The sequence below is a fragment of the Gallinula chloropus genome, assembly GCF_964237585.1.
Source record: "Gallinula chloropus genome assembly, chromosome: 21".
NCBI classification, from domain to species: domain Eukaryota; kingdom Metazoa; phylum Chordata; class Aves; order Gruiformes; family Rallidae; genus Gallinula; species Gallinula chloropus.
In genome coordinates this window covers 5,287,416-5,310,457 of record NC_140106.1, presented here as the reverse complement: position 1 = coordinate 5,310,457, position 23,042 = coordinate 5,287,416, and the positions used below count along the sequence as shown (strand labels likewise).

At 57.7% G+C, this 23,042-nt stretch overlaps 1 protein-coding gene across 4 annotated transcripts in view; it reads right to left on the bottom strand.

Annotated features, from left to right (window-relative positions):
- The window catches only part of LOC311199913 (uncharacterized protein), a 33,519-nt gene extending 10,983 nt beyond the window's left edge, over window positions 1-22,536 (bottom strand). Inside the window, exons 1-5 of one of the 4 annotated variants that reach the window (XM_084274057.1) lie at window positions 22,408-22,536; window positions 21,959-22,066; window positions 9,213-9,275; window positions 2,174-2,315; window positions 1,632-1,828 (exon numbers count right to left, since the gene is read on the bottom strand). In XM_084274057.1, coding sequence (XP_084130183.1) covers window positions 1,750-1,828; window positions 2,174-2,315; window positions 9,213-9,275; window positions 21,959-22,066; window positions 22,408-22,438 — 423 coding nt within the window. In that variant the 5' untranslated portion in view covers window positions 22,439-22,536 and the 3' untranslated portion in view covers window positions 1,632-1,749. Of the gene's footprint in view, window positions 1-1,631; window positions 1,829-2,173; window positions 2,316-7,894; window positions 8,072-8,428; window positions 8,571-9,212; window positions 9,276-10,300; window positions 10,377-21,958; window positions 22,067-22,407 lie in introns of those variants that run through there. The other 3 variants (XM_084274055.1, XM_084274056.1, XR_014617789.1) reach the window with 3 other exon arrangements.
- Between the last annotated feature and the right edge of the window lie 506 nt (window positions 22,537-23,042).

Sequence of the window (23,042 nt, the reverse complement as noted above, 5' to 3'; positions counted from 1 at the left end):
GGAACGCGCAGGGCGCGAGTGGTGCTGCCTCGGGGTGTCATGGCGGCGCTGGGTAGCTGCCTGGTAGCCCGAGGCGGCCGCGCCGGCGGCGGCAGCGACCCCCGGCTCAAACTCCTCACGCAGGGAAAAAGGCCTCATCTGTTTCATGCTCAAAGCCCTGTTTTCAGACTCCAAACTCCCATTTTTAAGCTGCAAAGCATCACCTGAGGGCGCCAAACCCTGTTTCTCTATGTAAAAACCACATATTCCTACTGAAACGAGGAATGTTTGTTTGTTATAGGATTAAATGGTTGAGGGTCTGGCCAGTAGGAATGTCACACTCGTTATTCCATGGATGGCCTGCTTAAGATACGTAAACGACCAGAGAGATATGGACTAGGAAGACTGGTGGGCCTGGTTTTACCCCCTGCTCAGATAAGAGCCCAGCTTGCCTAGTACGCCTGCGTCAAGAAGAGAGGTGAAAAGTTTATATCTGAGGATGACTTTGAGCCTTCATCTTGGGACCCCCGACGACCACCCTCAAAAGACACTGCGCCTGCGCCACTAGGAGGAGACTATGGAAATGCTCATCTTACTACGAAGCGGGACAGGCCATGCATATGTACAGGCGTGTGGGGCAATCTTATGAGTTTTGTACGATTGGCTGTATAAATATGAGTGCGTTACTGTACGAGTGGCGCACGTCTTTGGAGGAACTATCCCCCGTGCGTCCGCCGGCGATTAAACATACCTTCTTTATAACTTTTTAAGTTGTAAAGTGTGTTTTCCGCGTATCAATACCTAAGGCTCCATAGTCAGCACCCAAAGTCCTGTTCTGAAGGCCAAAGCCCTGCTTTTGAGGGTCCAGACTCTCCTGTGTGGGGCCCAATGCCCTCTTTTCCAGCTCTAAGCCTCCTTGTAGATCCCCAGGCCCTCTAATATGGACCAAAGCTTCATTTGGGCAAGGAGGGGCAAGAGGCTGCTGAGGGGACTGGAAGACAAATGTTGTGAGGGGCGTCTGAGGGAAGCCGGGCTGTTTAGTCTGGAGAAGAGGAGGAGGCTCAGGGGAGAGCTAATGGCTCTCTACAACTCCCTGAAGGGAGGATGTAGAGAGGTGGGGGGCTGACATCTTCTCCCTAGTGACAAGCAATAGGACAAGAGGAGATGGACTCAATTGTGCCGAGGGAAGGTTTAGCTTGGATGTGAGGAAGAATTTCTTCCAATAGAAAGTTTTTAGGCCTTGGAAGGGGCTACCCCGGGAGGTGGTGGAGTCACCAGCCCTGGGGGTATTTAAAATACATGGAGAAGCAGTGCTTAGGGACATGGTTCTGCGATGGCTTTGGCAAGCCAGCTAGATGGTGGGACTCGTTGATGTGAAAGGTCCCTGCTGCAAAGACAGCTGAGGGATTCTGTGATTCTATGATGCCTTGTGGCCATCGAGGAAGCAACAGGTTCCCCCCATTTACAGGACCCAAAGTGTGGTTTATAGCCCCTGTGTCATGATGGGCGGGTCCCATGCCCACCTGCCTGCCTGCTGACCCTGTGAGCATCTGTGGCCCTGCGTGCCCCAAGGTGCAGTTTGGCCCAGGGAACTCCTGGGTTTGCTGCTGTCACGATCAAGAAATTTGTGCTCTGATCAGTGTTTTGCTCTACAGGTTTATTTAGGGTGAGGACTGGTCTTGAAACGTGTCTGGCTGTTCTGGGTGTCCATTAAGGCCAGGGTGAATGTGGGTGGGGTGACGGGGTCCTGGTCTGTTGTTGGTTCCAGGTCTAAGCGGTGGTGGGGTCTGTTGTCTGGTTGTCCAGCAATGAGGTGTAGCTGCTGGTTCTGGACTGGCCAGCCTTGCGCCTGTGGAGACAGGAGGATTCTGAGGATGTGTCCCAGCTGCGGTCTTCGGGGGTACAGGGTGAGCTTCAATGCCATCCACATTGTGGGACACAGGCACTCAGCTGCATGTGGAGCTGTGGGCACAGAGGGCTCTGGGCAGAAAACGGGGTGCTCGGCACCCTCTGGCTCATCTGGGGCTCTGCTCGCCTGCCGCTGGCTCGTCTCCTCTCAGAGACCAACGGGAGTTGGGGTGCAGCTGGGACAGCCTGGCTCCTCTCTTTCTCTGCCCGACCTCTAATGGCTATATGGCTAATAGCAGCCATGGAATACAGACATTTGGAGACCACCCGCCCCCCATCAACTCACTTCCGCCTCGTCCTCCAGAGAGAGATGGCCCAACACAATAGCATGCCAAAGATGATGGAGCCCAGGATGGCCGCAGCGCCTTCTATACATAATGTTTGGATGTTTCCTGCACTCATTGCATGTTTACTTCTTCCTTCCACACCTGGAGGAACAATTCTGGACGTGAGCATGTCCTGTGCACCACAGATAATCTCCCAGGTGTCCAGGAAATGTTCTTTCTGACGTTTCTAGCCTCTCTGAAGCAGTGAACATCCTGGGACTGCCATGTTCCCTCGGTTTCAGAAGCAGCAGAGGAAACGCTGCAAGCCTCCCCTTCTCCTCTCAGGTTTCCTATAATCTTAAGTTCCTTAAGCCACACCACTTGAAAGCCCCTGTTTTAGGACTTGCTTCCCTTATGGCCCATGCAAGACAGCCCAGTACCTGGATTCAGTGGGAAACGTTCATCTCTGCCGGCACGCCAGGCTTCTCCGGGATTGGGCAGCACTGCCAAAGGTCAGAGAAAGGTAAAGCCTCAGCGTGGCTCCGGCACAGAGGGTGCAGGGGGATGGGCAGGTTCCCTCTGAGCCGTGCCCGCTCTGGCAGGGCATCCCTTTGGGCCTGAGTGCACGGGAGGGAGCCGCTCGCCTCTCTTGTGCCCAGGACTCCTCCCGGCAAGCTCTGGGATGCTCCTGGCTCCTTTTGGAACAGGCTCCCTGCACTCACAGGCTGGCTGATGATGCCGTGAGCAGCAGCGACACCGGGGGAAGAGCCGGCACACACACAGGGGTTTGATTTGTGACTCTGGACGACCAAAGCACAGCAATTACCTGGCACGACGTCTGACTGGCTTGTGGTCTTGTTGTCTGCAGAGAATGGCACTGGATGTCTGTGTCCTTCCGGAACCACCTCCTTGCCCACAGCCCCACCGTCGATCTCTTTAGAAAGAAAGTGAGACAGTTGAATGAGATGCACCTGTTCCTCCTGAGGAGCGTGGTCTCTTCAGGAGGCAATACTTCTCCAAGGACATGGATAGTGCTTAGGAGCAAAGCCTGGCCTTTTATCTGCTGGTCACATCACTCCGTGTCATTCATGGAGGAGCATTTAGGTGCCAGACACTTTCCCGTTTACCAGTGAGCAGCAAATCCTGACCCGCTGACACACTAGGAGATTGCATGCCATCTTTTGTTTGCCTGCCTTCCTCCCCCTGCTGTGTAGGCCACAGCTTGTCCGTACGTGCATCTCAAACCCCAGCTGGTTAAGAGTGATGGAGACCCACCTTGTGCTGCTTTCATCAAGTCCCTCACCATTGCCTTTAGGACTTCTGATGTCTGCTGGGGAGATTTGCCCCTTTCAGCTCTGGGCCATGGTCTTCGACGACCTGAAGGAACATTTAAAGTGACATTTCTCCCGACTGAAATCCTGACAGCGAGCGCTCAGGCTGTGACGCCAGTCGAGACGGATTCCTCACTCACCCCTGCGACGCCAGGTGAGCTCCAGGGCAGGATCCGGACTGGGGGCTGGGAAAGCTCTCCCTGTACCCACATCTGCAACCAAAGAGTCACGAGGAGTTTCCCTCATACACTGTGATATACCCCCTGATAACCGAACAGCAGAACCTGGACAGGGATCAGGAAGGACACGGCACACACGAGGCAGGTCTGGATTCTCCCACCTGCCACAGACGCCTCGCTCCCACTGGGGCTTTGAGCTGGCAGCTCTCAAAGCAAGTGAAAAGCCACCACGTACCCATGGCACCTCCCTGCAGTGCAGTCCTGGAAGGCAGCTGGGAAGCTGGACGCCCGTCGCCTCCCTCCATGCCTGTAAACAAAGCGACCAGAGAAGCTCCCATGACATCTTGCCGTACACGGCTTCAGATGGGAACGGCAGTGAGTGCCGGCCAAACGCGGGATTGCTCCCTGCGCTCGTCTCTCCCTTCCACACAGCAGCGTTGTGCGGACAGTTCCTGGCTGCCCGGAGCCAACCATGCACAGAGCTGTCGGCAGAACGGACTCCCTGCAGCCCACACCCACTCTCTCCTCAGCCCCAACAAGCCCGCTGGCTTTGCAGCAGGCCCCAGAAAGCCTGGGAGAGATGGCTTTGTGAGCGTTGGGGCACATCCCTGAGCCTCAGCCATTCCCCCTCTGCTCTTCTGCGTGTCTGAGAACACGCCAAGACAACACAGTGAATTCCCCGGAGCGACACACGAAAACCTAAACGCTGGCGCATTGGCGTGACGTACCGGCGGGATTGCCCTGAGGCTCCAGGCCTGGATCCGGCTGGGAGCTGGGGAGCCCATCGGCTGCAGGCACATCTGTAATCAAGCATGTTGCCATTAGACCTTGTGATCTCCTTCCTTCCCAGTGAGCTGCGGTGACTGGAGGGCAGGTCTGGTACTGGTGTGGGACCGGTCGTGGGCGGGGATTTCCAAAGCCACAGGGGGGCCTGGGCGACCTGTTGGCTGCGGCTGGCAGCTCTCAGAAGTGACCCTTCCAACCTGACACATGCTATGGTTCTGTGCACAGAAGCAGCCCAGATGAAAGCCCTGGAGGAACAATCCCATCATCCACAGGGCTTGTGCAGAAGAGCCTGCTGGCCACTGAGAGCCTGCCCTGGTGCTGCCCCATCTGCTCCCCGGGGCTGTGGGGTGTTCCAGCCTGTCCCTGGGGGACTGGGGTTCACCCAAGGAGAGCACAGCAGGGCTAGATGTGGAAGGCTCCTGTTTTCCTGACAGGACATCTCCTGAGCACGGCCGTCTCTGAGGCTGAAAGGCAGCACTCAGGTGGGCAGCCTCAGAACCACAGCCCTGGGCACGGGGCTGTGAGAAGCCCAGGGCTTGGAGATGTGATCCCCTGGGCTATTCCTGGTCCCTGCAGTGCCGCTCCAGCCCGGGCAGCCTGGAAAATGCCCGTGGCAGCAGCCACGAACCCTGTGCCTCCCCACGGGGCGTCTGCCACCTCCTGTCTGCGGAGCTGACCACGGCCCACCCAGCCCCACTGTTCACCCAGCCTGGCCCAGCCCCACGGCTCTCCCAGACCTGCCCCACCACGAGCTCAGCCCCACGAGCTCAGCCCTCACTGTCAACCTGGGCATGAGCCTGTGAGAAGTCCATGGCTTGGAGAAGTGCTCCCCTGGGTTATTCCTGGTCCCTGCAGTGCCGCTCCAGCCCAGTCACACAGGCCTGAAGGAAGCTGCCCCAGGGCAGGGGGACACAGGGACAGCTCTAGGGACAAAGGCTTCTCACTGCTCCCAGCCCCATCAGTTGCCTGGAAAATACCCGTGGCAGCAGCCACAAAAAGCACCACGGTGTCCCACACCATGACAATGACCAACGGCCCCTCCTGAAGCAGCTCGACCTTGATATCATTTGCATGGAGGACCAACAGCATCCCTGCTTGCCCATCCCAAGGCAAGCTCCTTGCCCAGGGTGGCAAATGCCAGCAGCTAAACCACTTCAGAAAGTCACCGCTGTCACCATCATTGAGGAAACCACACAAGCACCGCCCCAGCATGCCAGTGCTCCCGAGGGGAGGGAGACTGAGGCTTCCCCATCCTGCCCCTCGCCTCATGGACCTTTCCTGGGCATCAGGGCTGGCTCTGCCCAGCACTGAGAGCCACCAGCACAGCCAGGAGCAGCTCTCTGAAATGCCACAGCTCTGTCTCCTGGGGCAGGCAGGTGCTGAGGCACTGCAGAGAGGCCGGGAGGCACCAGCCTGGGGATTGCTTGTCCTGAACCCTGGGGCTTCTCTTGGGAGCTGCTCTGGCGTGGGAGCATTGCAGCAGCAAAGGCTCTAAAGCCGCCTACTTTTTGCTATCTAAAGGCTCAGTTTCAGTAGCAACGTCTCATTTTCAAATCCCAGAGAGGCTTTCTTGGTGTCCCAATCCTCGTTTTCTAGCTCCATAATGTCACTTTGGTTGCCCCGCACAGCATTTTTTTAGTCTCAACTGCATCTTGACTGTCAAATTCCACCTCTTCCTGGCCGAAACAGCGTCCCACCTTTAGGAGGCCGATCCCATGCCCTGCACATCGGCAGATCCCATGCCCAGGGTCCTGACTGCTGACCCCGTGGGCATTCATGTCCCTGCGTGCCCCAAGATGCCGTTTGGCCCAGACCAGGGGACCTCCTGGGTTTGCTGCCATGATGAGCCACAGAGCTGTGGTCAAGAGTCTGTTGTCACACCCCAAACCTGTCCCCTGTTTGGGATGCCTCAGGCCCTTGTGGGAGGATGGGGCGGTGGGATTGGGGGTGGTCTCCCTTCATCTCACGGCTGGATGGTGCTGGGCCAGTCCTGCAAAATGTCTCTGGCTGCATTGGACGGGCATTAAGACCAGGCAGCTTTTCAAGGTACAAGTGACAATGGCAGCTGCAGTTACCTCAGCTCTCAGAGGAGCTGGGATCGGTTGTCCATCTGTCCCGCTGCAAGGAGCAGCTGGCGCTGTGGGACCAGGCTCCTGAAGCTGCAGCCAGGTGCCTGTGGAGACAGGAGGCTGCCGAGGCCCTGCCATGGCTGCGGTGCTGGGTGCTGCAGGATGTTGTTCCACACCGGCTGCACTGTGGGACGCAGGCACTTGGCTGCACATGGAGTTGTGTCCCCTATATAGAGGGCCAAAGGTCCTTACTGCCTGTCAAACCACCCCAGAGGGATGCAGGCTCTCACCCAGGGCCCTTCTGCAGGCCTCTCCCAAGGGCTGCTCTCTGCCCTCGTCACCCAGAAAGGCCCAGACCTGCTCCCATGGCTGCATGGCTGGTGATTGCCCAGCTCTCTGGTCTGACCAGGTCTCTCTTTGAGGTCTAAAAGCCTCATTTTGGGGGTCCGAGGCCTCATGGAAAAGTTCCAAGCTGCACTTTTAAGGTGACAGGACTCCCCTCCTTAGGAGCCCAGACCAGCCCTTTGAAGGCCTCAAGCCTGCTTTTCAAGGCCCACCCAGCACCTCCACGTGAGAGTACAGAGCCTCCTTCTCTGGCTCCAGAGTGTCGCTTTTAGGAACCATAGCCAAATTGTGAAGATTCAGCCCAGAGTTGTGGGGACCCAAAGCCTGGTTTTAGGGGCCAAACTCCTCACGCAGGGAAAAAGGCCTCATCTGTTTCATGCTCAAAGCCAGGCTGTTATGTCTGGAGAAGAGGAGGAGGCTCAGGGGAGAGCTAATGGCTCTCTACAACTCCCTGAAGGGAGAATGTAGAAAGGGGGGGGGGGGCTGACCTCTTGTCCCTAGTGAGCAGCAACAGGACAAAAGGAGATGGCCTCAGTGTGCCAGGGCAGGTTTAGCTTGGATGTGAGGAAGAATTTTTTCCAAAAGTGGGTTTTTAGGCCATGGAAGGGGCTGCCCGAGGAGGTGGTAGAGTTGCCAGCCCTGGGAGTTTTTAAAATACATGCAGAAGCAGTGCTTAGGGACATGGTTCTGCGATGGCTCTCGCAGGCGAGCTAGATGGTGGGACTGGATGATGTGAGAGGTCCCTGCTGCAAAGACAGCTGAAGGATTCTGTGATTCTATGATGCCTTGTGGTCATCGAGGAAGCAACAGGTTCCCCCCATTTACAGGGCCCAAAGTGTGGTTTATAGCCCCTGTGTCATGATGGGGGGTTCCCATGCCCACCTGCCTGCCTGCTGACCCTGTGAGCATGCGTGGCCCTGCGTGGCCCAAGGTGCAGTTTGGCCCAGGGAACTCCTGGGTTTGCTGCTGTCACGATCAAGAAATTTGTGCTCTGATCAGTGTTTTGCTCTACAGGTTTATTTAGGGTGAGGACTGGTCTTGAAACGTGTCTGGCTGTTCTGGGTGTCCATTAAGGCCAGGGTGAATGTGGGTGGGGTGACGGGGTCCTGGTCTGTTGTTGGTTCCAGGTCTCAGCGGTGGTGGGGTCTGTTGTCTGGTTGTCCAGCAATGAGGTGTAGCTGCTGGTTCTGGACTGGCCAGCCTTGCGCCTGTGGAGACAGGAGGATTCTGAGGATGTGTCCCAGCTGCGGTGTTGGGGGGGTACAGGTTGGGCTTCAATGCCATTCGCATTGTGGGGCACAGGCACTCAGCTGCATGTGGAGCTGTGGGCACAGAGGGCTCTGGGCAGAAAACGGGGTGCTCGGCACCCTCTGGCTCATCTGGGGCTCTGCTCGCCTGCCGCTGGCTCATCTCCTCTCAGAGACCAACGGGAGTTGGGGTGCAGCTGGGACAGCCTGGCTCCTCTCTTTCTCTGCCCGACCTCTAATGGCTATATGGCTAATAGCAGCCATGGAATACAGACATTTGGAGACCACCCGCCCCCCACCTGCTCCCCATCAACTCACTTCCGCCTCGTCCTCCAGAGAGAGATGGCCCAACACAATAGCATGCCAAAGATGATGGAGCCCAGGATGGCCGCAGCGCCTTCTATACATAATGTTTGGATGTTTCCTGCACTCATTCCACGTGCACTTCTTCCTTCCGCACCTGGAGGAACAATTCTGGACGTGAGCATGTCCTGTGCACCACAGATAATCTCCCAGGTGTCCAGGAAATGTTCTTTCTGACGTTTCTAGCCTCTCTGAAGCAGTGAACATCCTGGGGCTGCCATGTTCCCTTGGTTTCAGAAGCAGCAGAGGAAACGCTGCAAGCCTCCCCTTCTCCTCTCAGGTTTCCTTAAACTCTGGGATGGCCTTAATCCACTTTTCCCAGTGACTTGGCTTTGTTCCCCCGTCTCAGTGAGTTGAGTTTCTTTTGGGCTCACCCACCTTCCCTGCCTGAGGCAGGTACGTGCTGCTGCCTGGGGGCTTGGTCTGACCCTTTGGGCTAAGTGGTACCCCCAAACAAAAGTGCTGGGGACAGATGGGGAGCACGTGGGGGAGGGCAGCTGTTTGACCCATTGTCCCTTTGAGCGAGAAAGACAGAGACCATCCCTGGGCCTGGGAGTGCCACCCCCAGCTCCCCCTGCCCAGCCCAGCACCCGCACCCCCAGGGGATGCAGTCAGGCCCCCTTGGGAAGGCACCGGAACAGCCCTCACCCGCTTTGCCTTTTCCATGGCATGGGCACATCTTGAAAACCCCCGTTTTAGGACTTGCTTCCCCTTATGGCCCCTGCAAGCAGCCCAGTACCTGGATTCAGTGGGAAACGTTCATCTCTGCTGGCACGCCAGGCTTCCCAGGGATTGGACGGCACTGCCAAGGGTCAGAGAAAGTAAAGCCTCAGCGTGGCTCCGGCACAGAGGGTGCAGGGGGACGGGGCAGGTGCCCCCTGAGCCGTGCCCGCTCTGGCAGGGCATCCCTTTGGGCCTGAGTGCACGGGAGGGAGCTGCTCGCCTCTCTTGTGCCCAGGACTCCTCCCGGCAAGCTCTGGGATGGCTTTAATCCACTTTTCCCAGTGCCCTGGCTTTGTTCACCCTTCTCTGCCAGTTGTACCACTTACACAGAGTTTCTTTTGGGCTCACCCACCTTCCCTGCCTGAGGCAGGTACGTGCTGCTGCCTGGGGGCTCGGTCTGACCCTTTGGGCTAAGTGGTACCCCCAAACAAAAGTGCTGAGGACAGATGGGGAGCGCGTGGGGGAGGGCAGCTGTTTGACCCATTGTCCCTTTGAGCGAGACAGACAGAGACTATCCCTGGGCCTGGGAGTACCACCCCCAGCACCACCTGACCAGCCCAGCACCCGCACCCCCAGGGGATGCAGTCAGGCCCCCTTGGGAAGGCACCGGAACCTCCCTCTCCCACTTTACTTTTTCTCTGGCATGGGCACAGTTTGAACGTCCCTGTTTTAAGACTTGCTTCCCCTTATGGCCCTTGCAAGACAGCCCAGTACCTGGATTCAGTGGGAAACGTTCCTCTCTTCTTCGGGCACGCCAGACTTCCCCGAGCTTGGGCAGCACTGCCAAGGGTCAGAGAAAGGTAAAGCCTCAGCGTGGCTCCGGCACAGATGGTGAAGGGGGACGGGGCAGGTGCCCTCTGAGCCGTGCCCGCTCTGGCAGTGCATCCCCTTGGGCCTGAGTGCACGGGAGGGAGCCGCTCGCCTCTCTTGTGCCCAGGACTCCTCCCGGCAAGCTCTGGGATGCTCCTGGCTCCTTTTGGAACAGGCTCCCTGCACTCACAGGCTGGCTGATGACGCCGTGAGCAGCAGCAGCACTGGGGGAAGAGCCGGCATACACACAGGCGTTTGATTTGTGACTCTGGACGACCAAAGCACAGCAATTACCTGGCACAACATCTGACTGGCTTGTCCTCTTGTTGTCCTCAGAGACTGGCACTGGCTGGCTCTGTGCTTCCGGAACCACCTCCTTCTGCACATCCCCACCGTCCATCTCTTTAGAAAGAAAGTGAGACAGTTGAATGAGATGCACCTGTTCCCCCTGAGGAGCGTGGTCTCTTCAGGAGGCAATACTTCTCCAAGGACATGGATAGTGATTAGGAGCAAAGCCTGGCCTTTTATCTGCTGGTCACGTCACACCGTGTCATTCATGGAGGAGCATTTAGGTGCCAGACACTTTCCCGTTTACCAGTGAGCAGCAAATCCTGACCCGCTGACACACTAGGAGATTGCATGCCATCTTTTGTTTGCCTGCGTTCCTGCCCCTGCTGTGTAAGCCACAGCTTGTCCGTATGTGCATCTCAAACCACAGCTGCCCACGTCTCCTGGTGAAGAGTGATGGAGACCCACCTCGTGCTGCTTTCTCTATGTCCCTCATTATGGCCTCTAGGACTTCTGATGTCTGCTGGGGAGATTTGCCCCTTTCAGCTCTGGGCCATGGTCTTCGACGACCTGAAGGAACATTTAAAGTTACATTTCTCCCGACTGAAATCCTGACAGCGAGCGCTCAGGCTGTGACGCCAGTCGAGACGGATTCCTCACTCACCCTTGGGACGCCAGGTGAGCTCCAGGGCAGGATCCGGACTGGGGGCTGGGAAAGCTCTCCCTGTACCCACATCTGCAACCAAAGAGTCACAAGGAGTTTCCCTCATACACTGTGATACACCCCGTGATAACCGAACAGCAGAACCTGGACAGGGATCAGGAAGGACACGGCACACACGAGGCAGGTCTGGATTCTCCCACCTGCCACAGACGCCTCGCTCCCACTGGGGCTTTGAGCTGGCAGCTCTCAAAGCAAGTGAAAAGCCACCACGTACCCATGGCACCTCCCTGCAGTGCAGTCCTGGAAGGCAGCTGGGAAGCTGGACGCCCGTCGCCTCCCTCCATGCCTGTAAACAAAGCGACCAGAGAAGCTCCCATGACATCTTGCCGTCCACGGCTTCAGATGGGAATGGCAGTGAGTGCCGGCCAAACGCGGGATTGCTCCCTGCGCTCGTCTCTCCCTTCCACACAGCAGCGTTGTGCGGACAGTTCCTGGCTGCCCGGAGCCAACCATGCACAGAGCTGTCGGCAGAACGGACTCCCTGCAGCCCACACCCACTCTCACCTCAGCCCCAACAAGCCCGCTGGCTTTGCAGCAGGCCCCAGAAAGCCTGGGAGAGATGGCTTTGTGAGCGTTGGGGCACATCCCTGAGCCTCAGCCATTCCCCCTCTGCTCTTCTGCGTGTCTGAGAACACGCCAAGACAACACAGTGAATTCCCCGGAGCGACACACGAAAACCTAAACGCTGGCGCATTGGCGTGACGTACCGGCGGGATTGCCCTGAGGCTCCAGGCCTGGATCCGGCTGGGAGCTGGGGAGCCCATCGGCTGCAGGCACATCTGTAATCAAGCATGTTGCCATTAGACCTTGTGATCTCCTTCCTTCCCAGTGAGCTGCGGTGACTGGAGGGGAGTCTGGTACTGGTGTGGGACCGGTCGTGGGCGGGGATTTCCAAAGCCACAGGGGGGCCTGGGCGACCTGTTGGCTGCGGCTGGCAGCTCTCAGAAGTGACCCTTCCAACCTGACACATGCTATGGTTCTGTGCACAGAAGCAGCCCAGATGAAAGCCCTGGAGGAACAATCCCATCATCCACAGGGCTTGTGCAGAAGAGCCTGCTGGCCACTGAGAGCCTGCCCTGGTGCTGCCCCATCTGCTCCCCGGGGCTGTGGGGTGTTCCAGCCTGTCCCTGGGGGACTGGGGTTCACCCAAGGAGAGCACAGCAGGGCTAGATGTGGAAGGCTCCTGTTTTCCTGACAGGACATCTCCTGAGCACGGCCGTCTCTGAGGCTGAAAGGCAGCACTCAGGTGGGCAGCCTCAGAACCACAGCCCTGGGCACGGGGCTGTGAGAAGCCCAGGGCTTGGAGATGTGATCCCCTGGGCTATTCCTGGCCCCTGCAGTGCCGCTCCAGCCCGGGCAGCCTGGAAAATGCCCGTGGCAGCAGCCACGAACCCTGTGCCTCCCCACGGGGCGTCTGCCACCTCCTGTCTGCGGAGCTGACCACGGCCCACCCAGCCCCACTGTTCACCCAGCCTGGCCCAGCCCCACGGCTCTCCCAGACCTGCCCCACCACGAGCTCAGCCCCACGAGCTCAGCCCTCACTGTCAACCTGGGCATGAGCCTGTGAGAAGTCCATGGCTTGGAGAAGTGTTCCCTGGGTTATTCCTGGTCCCTGCAGTGCCGCTCCAGCCCAGTCACACAGGCCTGAAGGAAGCTGCCCCAGGGCAGGGGGACACAGGGACAGCTCTAGGGACAAAGGCTTCTCACTGCTCCCAGCCCCATCAGTTGCCAGGAAAATACCCGTGGCAGCAGCCACAAAAAGCACCACGGTGTCCCACACCATGGCAATGACCAATGGCCCCTCCTGAATCAGCTCGACCTTGACATCATTTGCATGGAGGACCAACAGCATCCCTGCTTGCCCATCCCAAGGCAAGCTCCTTGCCCAGGGTGGCAAATGCCAGCAGCTAAACCACTTCAGAAAGTCACCGCTGTCACCATCATTGAGGAAACCAAACAAGCACCGCCCCAGCATGCCAGTGCTCCTGAGGGGAGGGAGACTGAGGCTTCCCCATCCTGCCCCTTGCCTCATGGACCTTTCCTGGGCATCAGGGCTGGCTCTGCCTAGCACTGAGAGCCACCAGCACAGCCAGGAGCAGCTCTCTTAAATGCCACTGCTGTGTCTCCTGGGGCAGGCAGGTCCTGAGGCACTGCAGAGAGGCCAGGAGGCAGTGGTATGGGGAACGATTGTCCTGCAGTGTGGGGCTTCTCTTGGGAGCTGCTCTGGCGTGGGAGCATTGCAGCAGCAAAGACTCTAAAGCCGCCTTTTTTTGCTGTCTAAAGGCTCAGTTTCAGTGGCAAAGTGTCAATTTCTAAGCCCAGAGAGGCTTTCTTGGTGTCCCAATCCTCATTTTCTAGCTCCATAATGTCATTTTGGTTGCCCAGCACATCATTTTTACAGTCTAAACTGCATCTTGACTGTCAAATTCCACCTATTCCTGGCCAAAACAGCGTCCCTCTTTAGGAGGCTGATCCCATGCCCTGCACATTGGCAGATCCCATGCCCAGGGTCCTGGCTGCTGACCCCGTGGGCATTCATGTCCCTGCGTGCCCCAAGATGCTGTTTGGCCCAGACCTGGGGATCTCCTGGGTTTGCTGCCATCATGAGCCAGAGAGCTGTGCTCTGATCTGCATTTATTGCTGAGCTGTTATATGGAAATAAATGTTGAAGCCTGCAGCTGTTGGTCAGGAGTCTGTTGTCACACCCCAAACCCGTCCCCTGTTTGGGCTGCCTCAGGCCCTTGTGGGAGGATGGGGCCGTGGGATTGGGGGTGGTCTCCCTTCATCTCACGGCTGGATACTACTGGGCCAGTCCTGCAAAATGTCTCTGGCTGCATTGGATGGGCATTGGGGCTGAGCAGCTTTTCAAGGAACAAGTGGCAATGGCTGCTGCAGTTGCCTCGGCTCTCAGAGGAGCTGGGATCGGTTGTCCATCTGTCCCGCTGCAGGTGCAGCTGGCAGTGTGGGACCAGGCTCCTGAAGCTGCAGCCAGGTGCCTGTGGAGACAGGAGGCTGCCGAGGCCCTGCCATGGCTGTGGTGCTGGGTGCTGCAGGATGTTGTTCCACACCAGCTGCACTGTGGGACGCAGGCACTTGGCTGCACATGGAGTTGTGTCCCCTATATAGAGGGCCAAAGGTCCTTCTTGCCTGTCAAACCACCCCAGAGGGATGCAGGCTCTCACCCAGGGCCCTTCTGCAGGCCTCTCCCAAGGGCGGCTCTCTGCCCTCGTCACCCAGAAAGGCCCAGCCTTGGACCTGCTCCCATGGCCGCACGGCTGGTGATTGCCCAGCTCTCTGGTCTGACCAGGTCTCTCTTTGAGGTCTAAAAGCCTCATTTTGGGGGTCCAAGGCCTCATGGAAAAGTTCCAAGCTGCACTTTTAAGGTGACAGGACTCCCCTACTTAGGAGCCTAGACCATCTCTTTGAAGGCCTCAAGCCTGCTTTTGAAGGCCCCCCCACTGCCTCCACGTGAGAGTACAGAGCCTCCTTCTCTGGCTCCAGAGTGTCGCTTTTAGGAACCATAGCCCAATTTAGAAGATTCAGCCCCGAGTTTTCTGTGCCCAAAGTTTGGTTTTAGGGGGCAAACTCCTTACACAGGGAAAAAGGCCTCATCTGTTTCATGCTCAAAGCCCTGTTTTCAGACTCCAAACTCCCATTTTTAGTCTGCAAAGCATCACCTGAGGACTCCAAACCCTGTTTCTGTATGGAAAGCCACATATTCATTCCTAAGGCTCCACTGTCAGCACCCAAAGTCCTGTTCTGAAGGCCAAAGCCCTGCTTTTGAGGGTCCAGACTCTCCTGTGTGGGGCCCAATGCCCTCTTTTCCAGCTCTAAGCCTCCTTGTAGATCCCCAGGCCCTCTAATATGGACCAAAGCTTCATTTGGGCAAGGAGGGGCAAGAGGCTGCTGAGGGGACTGGAAGACAAATGTTGTGCGGGGCGTCTGAGGGAAGCCGGGCTGTTTAGTCTGGAGAAGAGGGGGAAGCTCAGGGGAGAGCTAATGGCTCTCTACAACTCCCTGAAGGGAGGCTGTAGAGTGGTGGGGGGGCTGACATCTTATCCCTAGTGACAAACAATAGGACAAGAGGAGATGGCCTCCATTCTGTCGGGGGAAGGTTTAGCTTGGATGTGAGGAAGAATTTCTTCCAATAGAGGGTTTTTGGCCTTGGAAGAGCTGGCCCGGGAGGTGGTTGAGTCACCAGCCTCAGCGTGGCTCCGGCACAGAGGGTGCAGGGGGACGGGGCAGGTGCCCTCTGAGCCGTGCCCGCTCTGGCAGGGCATCCCCTTGGGCCTGAGTGCATGGGAGGGAGCCGCTCGCCTCTCTTGTGCCCAGGACTCCTCCCGGCAAGCTCTGGGATGCTCCTGGCTCCTTTTGGAACAGGCTCCCTGCACTCACAGGCTGGCTGATGACGCCGTGAGCAGCAGCGACACCGGGGGAAGAGCCGGCACACACACAGGGCTTTCATTTGTGACACTGAACGACCAAAGCACAGCAATTACCTGGCACAACATCTGACTGGCTTGTCCTCTTGTTGTCCTCAGAGCCTGGCACTGGCAGGCTCTGTGCTTCCGGAACCACCTTCTTCTGCACAGCCCCACTGTCGATCTCTTTAGAAAGAAAGTGAGACAGTTGAATGAGATGCACCTGTTCCTCCTGAGGAGCGTGGTCTCTTCAGGAGGCAATACTTCTCCAAGGACATGGATAGTGATTAGGAGCAAAGCCTGGGCTTTTATCTGCTGGTCACGTCACACCGTGTCATTCATGGAGGAGCATTTAGGTGCCAGACACTTTCCCGTTTACCAGTGAGCAGCAAATCCTGACCCGCTGACACACTAGGAGATTGCATGCCATCTTTTGTTTGCCTGCCTTCCTCCCCCTGCTGTGTAGGCCACAGCTTGTCCGTACGTGCATCTCAAACCCCAGCTGGTTAAGAGTGATGGAGACCCACCTTGTGCTACTTTCATCAAGTCCCTCACCATTGCCTTTAGGACTTCTGATGTCTGCTGGGGAGATTTGCCCCTTTCAGCTCTGGGCCATGGTCTTCGACGACCTGAAGGAACATTTAAAGTGACATTTCTCCCGACTGAAATCCTGACAGCGAGCGCTCAGGCTGTGACGTCAGTCGAGACGGATTCCTCACTCACCCTTGGGACGCCTTGTGAGCTCCAGGGCAGGATCCGGACTGGGGGCTGGGAAAGCTCTCCCTGTACCCACATCTGCAACCAAAGAGTCACGAGGAGTTTCCCTCATACACTGTGATATACCCCCTGATAACCGAACAGCAGAACCTGGACAGGGATCAGGAAGGACACGGCACACACGAGGCAGGTCTGGATTCTCCCACCTGCCACAGACGCCTCGCTCCCACTGGGGCTTTGAGCTGGCAGCTCTCAAAGCAAGTGAAAAGCCACCACGTACCCATGGCACCTCCCTGCAGTGCAGTCCTGGAAGGCAGCTGGGAAGCTGGACGCCCGTCGCCTCCCTCCATGCCTGTAAACAAAGCGACCAGAGAAGCTCCCATGACATCTTGCCGTACACGGCTTCAGATGGGAACGGCAGTGAGTGCCGGCCAAACGCGGGATTGCTCCCTGCGCTCGTCTCTGCCTTCCACACAGCAGCGTTGTGCGGACAGTTCCTGGCTGCCCGGAGCCAACCATGCACAGAGCTGTCGGCAGAACGGACTCCCTGCAGCCCACACCCACTCTCACCTCAGCCCCAACAAGCCCGCTGGCTTTGCAGCAGGCCCCAGAAAGCCTGGGAGAGATGGCTTTGTGAGCGTTGGGGCACATCCCTGAGCCTCAGCCATTCCCCCTCTGCTCTTCTGCGTGTCTGAGAACACGCCAAGACAACACAGTGAATTCCCCGGAGCGACACACGAAAACCTAAACGCTGGCGCATTGGCGTGACGTACCGGCGGGATTGCCCTGAGGCTCCAGGCCTGGATCCGGCTGGGAGCTGGGGAGCCCATCGGCTGCAGGCACATCTGTAATCAAGCATGTTGCCATTAGACCTTGTGATCTCCTTCCTTCCCAGTGAGCTGCGGTGACTGGAGGGGAGTCTGGTACTGGTGTGGGACCGGTCGTGGGCGGGGATTTCCAAAGCCACAGGGGGGCCTGGGCGACCTGTTGGCTGCGGCTGGCAGCTCTCAGAAGTGACCCTTCCAACCTGACACATGCTATGGTTCTGTGCACAGAAGCAGCCCAGATGAAAGCCCTGGAGGAACAATCCCATCATCCACAGGGCTTGTGCAGAAGAGCCTGCTGGCCACTGAGAGCCTGCCCTGGTGCTGCCCCATCTGCTCCCCGGGGCTGTGGGGTGTTCCAGCCTGTCCCTGGGGGACTGGGGTTCACCCAAGGAGAGCACAGCAGGGCTAGATGTGGAAGGCTCCTGTTTTCCTGACAGGACATCTCCTGAGCACGGCCGTCTCTGAGGCTGAAAGGCAGCACTCAGGTGGGCAGCCTCAGAGCCACGGCCCTGGGCACGGGGCTGTGACAAGCCCAGGGCTTGGAGATGTGATCCCCTGGGCTATTCCTGGCCCCTGCAGTGCCGCTCCAGCCCGGGCAGCCTGGAAAATGCCCGTGGCAGCAGCCACGAACCCTGTGCCTCCCCACGGGGCGTCTGCCACCTCCTGCCTGCGGAGCTGACCACGGCCCACCCAGCCCCACTGTTCACCCAGCCTGGCACAGCCCCACGGCTCTCCCAGCCCTGCCCCACCATGAGCTCAGCCCCACTGTCACCCAGAGGGGCAGTGGGTTCTGCTGCCAGGGCTGGCTGCAGCCCTCACCTGCCACATACCTAATTTCAAAGGTGGACGTCGAGCAGCCCCAACCCCCTGGGGTTGCAGGGCCACCAACAGAAAGATAAGGAGGCAGGAGGGACCCATGGCCCTTCCTGCCTGAATAATGCTTGTAATGCTAACGCCGCTGCTGCTACTGCTGCTGCTGCTGCTGCTGCTGCTGCTGCTGCTGCTGCTGCTGCTGCTAGCAATACTGTGCTGGTCCTCACTGCACAGCACTATATACCATGGCAGGGCTCTGTGACATCACCACTCTGTCAAACACCATGTCAACGCCCAGTGGCCATTCCTGAAGCAGCTCAACTTTGACATCACCTGCATGGAGGAGGAACAGCATCCCTGCTTGCCCATCCCATGGCAAGCTCCTTGCCCAGGGTGGCAAATGCCAGCGGCTAAACCACTTCAGAAAGTCACCGCTGTGACCAGCATTGAGGAAACCACCAAATCACCACCCCAGCATGCCAGTGCTCCTGAGGGGAGGGAGACTGAGGCTTCCCCATCCTGCCCCTCGCCTCATGGACCTTTTACTGGGCATCATGGCTGGCTCTGCCCAGCACTGGGGCGGCCAGCACAGCCAGGAGCAGCTCTCTTAAATGCCACTGCTGTGTCTCCTGGGGCAGGCAGGTCCTGAGGCACTGCAGAGAGGCCGGCCACCACCGGCATGGGGAACGCTTGTCCTGAACCCTGGGGCTTCTCCTGGGAGCTGCTCTGGCGTGGGAGCATTGCAGCAGCAAAGGCTCCAAAGCCACCTTCTTTTTGCTGTCTAAAGGCTCTGTTTCAGTGGCAAAGTGTCATTTTCAAACTCCAGAGAGGCTTTCTTGGTGTCCCAATCCACATTTTCTAGCTCCACAATGTCACTTTGATTGCCCAGGACATCATTTCTACAGTCTCAACTGCATCTTGAGTTTCCAAAAACACCTTTTTGTGGACCAAACAGCATCCCTCTTTAGGAGGCCGATCCCATGCCCAGGGTCCTGACTGCTGACACTGTGGGCGTTCATGTCCCTGCGTGCCCCAAGATGCTGTTTGGCCCAGACCTGGGGATCTCCTGGGTTTGCTGCCGTCATGATCCAGACAGCTGAGCTCTGATCTGCATTTATTGCTGAGCTGTTATATGGAAATAAATGTTGAAGCCTGCAGCTGTTGGTCAGGAGTCTGTTGTCACACCCCAAACCTGTCCCCTGTTTGGGCTGCCACAGGCCCTTGCGGGAGGATGGGGCGGTGGGATTGGGGGTGGTCTCCCTTCATCTCAGGGCTGGATGGTGCTGGGCCAGTCCTGCAAAATGTCTCTGGCTGCATTGGATGGGCATTGGGGCTGGGCAGCTTTTCAAGGGTTATTGGCGAGGGTTGTGCCCCTGGTGTTCCAGGGCTGTCAGGCTGACTTTCCAGTTACAGTTCTGGACCAAAGCTTCATTTGGGCAAGGAGGGGCAAGAGGCTGCTGAGGGGACTGGAAGACAAATGTTGTGCGGGGCGTCTGAGGGAAGCCGGGCTGCTTAGTCTGGAGAAGAGGAGGAGGCTCAGGGGAGACCTAATGGCTCTTTAAAACTCCCAGAAGGGAGAATGTAGAGAGGTGGGGGGGCGGATGAGCTCGTCGCCCTAGTGAGAAGCAATAGGACAAGATGAGATGGCCTCAGTTGTGCCAGGGGAGGTGTAGCTTGGATGTGAGAAAGAATTTCATCCAATAGAGGGTTTTCAGGCCTTGGAAGGGGCTGCCCCGGGAGGTGGTCGAGTCACCAGCCCTGGGGGTATTTAAAATACATGGAGAAGCAGTGCTTAGGGACATGGTTCTGCGATGGCTTTGGCAGGCCAGCTAGATGGTGGGACTTGATGATGTGAGAGGTCCCTGCTGCAAAGACAGCAGAAGGATTCTGTGATTCTATGATGCCTTGTGGCCATCGAGGAAGCAACATGTTCCCCCCATTTACAGGGCCCAAAGCATGGTTTCTAGCACCTGTGTCATGATGGGGGGGTCCCATGCCCATCTGCCTGCCTGGTGACCCTGTGAGCATCCTTAGCCCTGCGTGCCCCAAGGTGCAGTTTGGCCCAGGGAACTCCTGGGTTTTCTGCTGTCACGACCCAGACAGTTGTGCTCTGATCTGTATTTCTCTCTACACATTTATTCGGGGTGGGGGGTGGATTCTATTCATTGGAGGGCTGGTAGGTGTTGGGCTGGTCTTGAAACACATGGCTGGCTGTGCTGGATGTCCATTCAGGCCAGGGTGAATGTGGATGTGGTGAGGGGGTCCTGCTCTGATGTTGGTTCCAGCTCTCAGCGGTGCCGGCTTCCATTGTCTGGCTGTCGAGCAGCGAGGTGTAGCTGCTGGTTTTGGACTGGTCAGCCTTGCGCCTGTGGAGACAGGAGGATTCTGAGGACGTGGCCCAGCTGCGGTGTTGGGGGTACAGGGTGGGCTGTGGGCACACAGGGCTCTGTGCAGAAAACGGGGTTCTCAGCACACTCTGGCTCATCTGGGGCTCTGCTCGCCTGCCGCTGGCTCGTCTCCTCTCAGAGACGAACGGGAGTTGGGGTGCAGCTGGGACAGCCTGGCTCCTCTCTTTCTCTGCCCAACCTCTAAGTACTTCACGGCTAATAGCAGCCATGGCACACAGAGGTTTGGAGACCACCCGCCCCCAACTGCTGCCCATCAACTCACTTTCTCCTCGTCCTCCATAGAGAGATGGCCCAACACAACAGCATCCCAAACAGGATGGAGCCCAGGATGGCCGCAGCACCTTCTATACAGTATATCTGTATATTTCCTGCACTCATTCCACGTGCACTTCTTCCTTCCACACCTGGAGGAACAATTCACAACGTGAGCATGTCCTGTACACCACAGATAATCTCCCAGGTGTCCAGGAAATGTTCTTTCTGACGTTTCTAGCCTCTCTGAAGCAGTGAACATCCTGGGGCTGCCATGTTCCCTCGGTTTCAGAAGCAGCAGAGGAAACGCTGCAAGCCTCCCCTTCTCCTCTCAGGTTTCCTATACGCTTAAGTTCCTTAAGCCACACCACTTGAACGCTCCTTTTTTAGGACTTGCTTCCCCTTATGGCCCCTGCAAGACAGCCCAGTACCTGGATTCAGTGGGAAACGTTCATCTCTTCGGCCACTCCAGGCTTCCCCGGGCTTGGGCAGCACTGCCAAGTGTCAGAGAATGGTAAAGCCTCAGCGTGGCTCCGGCACAGAGGGTGCAGGGGGACGGGGCAGGTTCCCTCTGAACCGTGCCCGCTCTGGCAGGGCATCCCTTTGGGCCTGAGTGCACGGGAGGGAGCCGCTCGCCTCTCTTGTGCCCAGGACTCCTCCTGGCAAGCTCTGGGATGGCTTTAATCCACTTTTCCCAGTGCCCTGGCTTTGTTCCCCCGTCTCAGCGAGTTGAGTTACTTTTGGGCTCACCCACCTTCCCTGCCTGAGGCAGGTACGTGCTGCTGCCTGGGGGCTCGGTCTGACCCTTTGGGCTAAGTGGTACCCCCAAAGAGAAGTGCTCAGGACACATGGGGAGCGCGTGGAGGAGGGCAGCTGTTTGACCCATTGTCTCATTGAGCGAGACAGACAGAGACCATCCCTGGGCCTGGGAGTGCCACCCCCAGCTCCCCCTGACCAGCCCAGCACCCGCACCCCCAGGGGATGCAGTCAGGCCCCCTTGGGAAGGCACCGGAATCGCCCTCTCCCGCTTTGCCTTTTCCATGGCATAGGCACAGCTTGAACGCCCCCGTTTTAGGACTTGCTTCCCCTTATGGCCCCTGCAAGCAGCCCAGTACCTGGATTCAATGGAAAACGTTCATCTCTGCTGGCACGCCAGGCTTCCCCGGGCTTGGGCAGCACTGCCAAGGGTCAGAGAAAGGTAAAGCCTCAGCGTGGCTCCGGCACAGAGGGTGCAGGGGGACGGGGCAGGTGCCCTCTGAGCCGTGCCCGCTCTGGCAGGGCATCCCCTTGGGCCTGAGTGCACGGGAGGGAGCCGCTCGCTTCTCTTGTGCCCAGGACTCCTCCCGGCAAGCTCTGGGATGCTCCTGGCTCCTTTCGGAACAGGCTTCCTGCACTCACAGGCTGGCTGATGAAGCCATGAGCAGCAGCGACACCGGGGGAAGAGCCGGCACACACACAGGGGTTTGATTTGTGACACTGAACGACCAAAGCACAGCAATTACCTGGCACGACGTCTGACTGGCTTGTGGTCTTGTTGTCTGCAGAGAATGGCACTGGATGTCTGTGTCCTTCCGGAACCACCTCCTTGCCCACAGCCCCACTGTCGATCTCTTTAGAAAGAAAGTGAGACAGTTGAATGAGATGCACCTGTTCCCCCTGAGGAGCGTGGTCTCTTCAGGAGGCAATACTTCTCCAAGGACATGGATAGTGCTTAGGAGCAAAGCCTGGGCTTTTATCTGCTGGTCACGTCACACCGTGTCATTCATGGAGGAGCATTTAGGTGCCAGACACTTTCCCGTTTACCAGTGAGCAGCAAATCCTGACCCGCTGACACACTAGGAGATTGCATGCCATCTTTTGTTTGCCTGCCTTCCTCCCCCTGCTGTGTAGGCCACAGCTTGTCCGTACGTGCATCTCAAACCCCAGCTGGTTAAGAGTGATGGAGACCCACCTTGTGCTGCTTTCATCAAGTCCCTCACCATTGCCTTTAGGACTTCTGATGTCTGCTGGGGAGATTTGCCCCTTTCAGCTCTGGGCCATGGTCTTCGACGACCTGAAGGAACATTTAAAGTGACATTTCTCCCGACTGAAATCCTGACAGCAAGCGCTCAGGCTGTGACGTCAGTCGAGACGGATTCCTCACTCACCCCTGCGACGCCAGGTGAGCTCCAGGGCAGGATCCGGACTGGGGGCTGGGAAAGCTCTCCCTGTACCCACATCTGCAACCAAAGAGTCACGAGGAGTTTCCCTCATACACTGTGATATACCCCCTGATAACCGAACAGCAGAACCTCTACAGGGGTCAGGAAGGACACGGCACACACGAGGCAGGTCTGGATTCTCCCACCTGCCACAGACGCCTCGCTCCCACTGGGGCTTTGAGCTGGCAGCTCTCAAAGCAAGTGAAAAGCCACCACGTACCCATGGCACCTCCCTGCAGTGCAGTCCTGGAAGGCAGCTGGGAAGCTGGACGCCCGTCGCCTCCCTCCATGCCTGTAAACAAAGCGACCAGAGAAGCTCCCATGACATCTTGCCGTACACGGCTTCAGATGGGAACGGCAGTGAGTGCCGGCCAAACGTGGGACT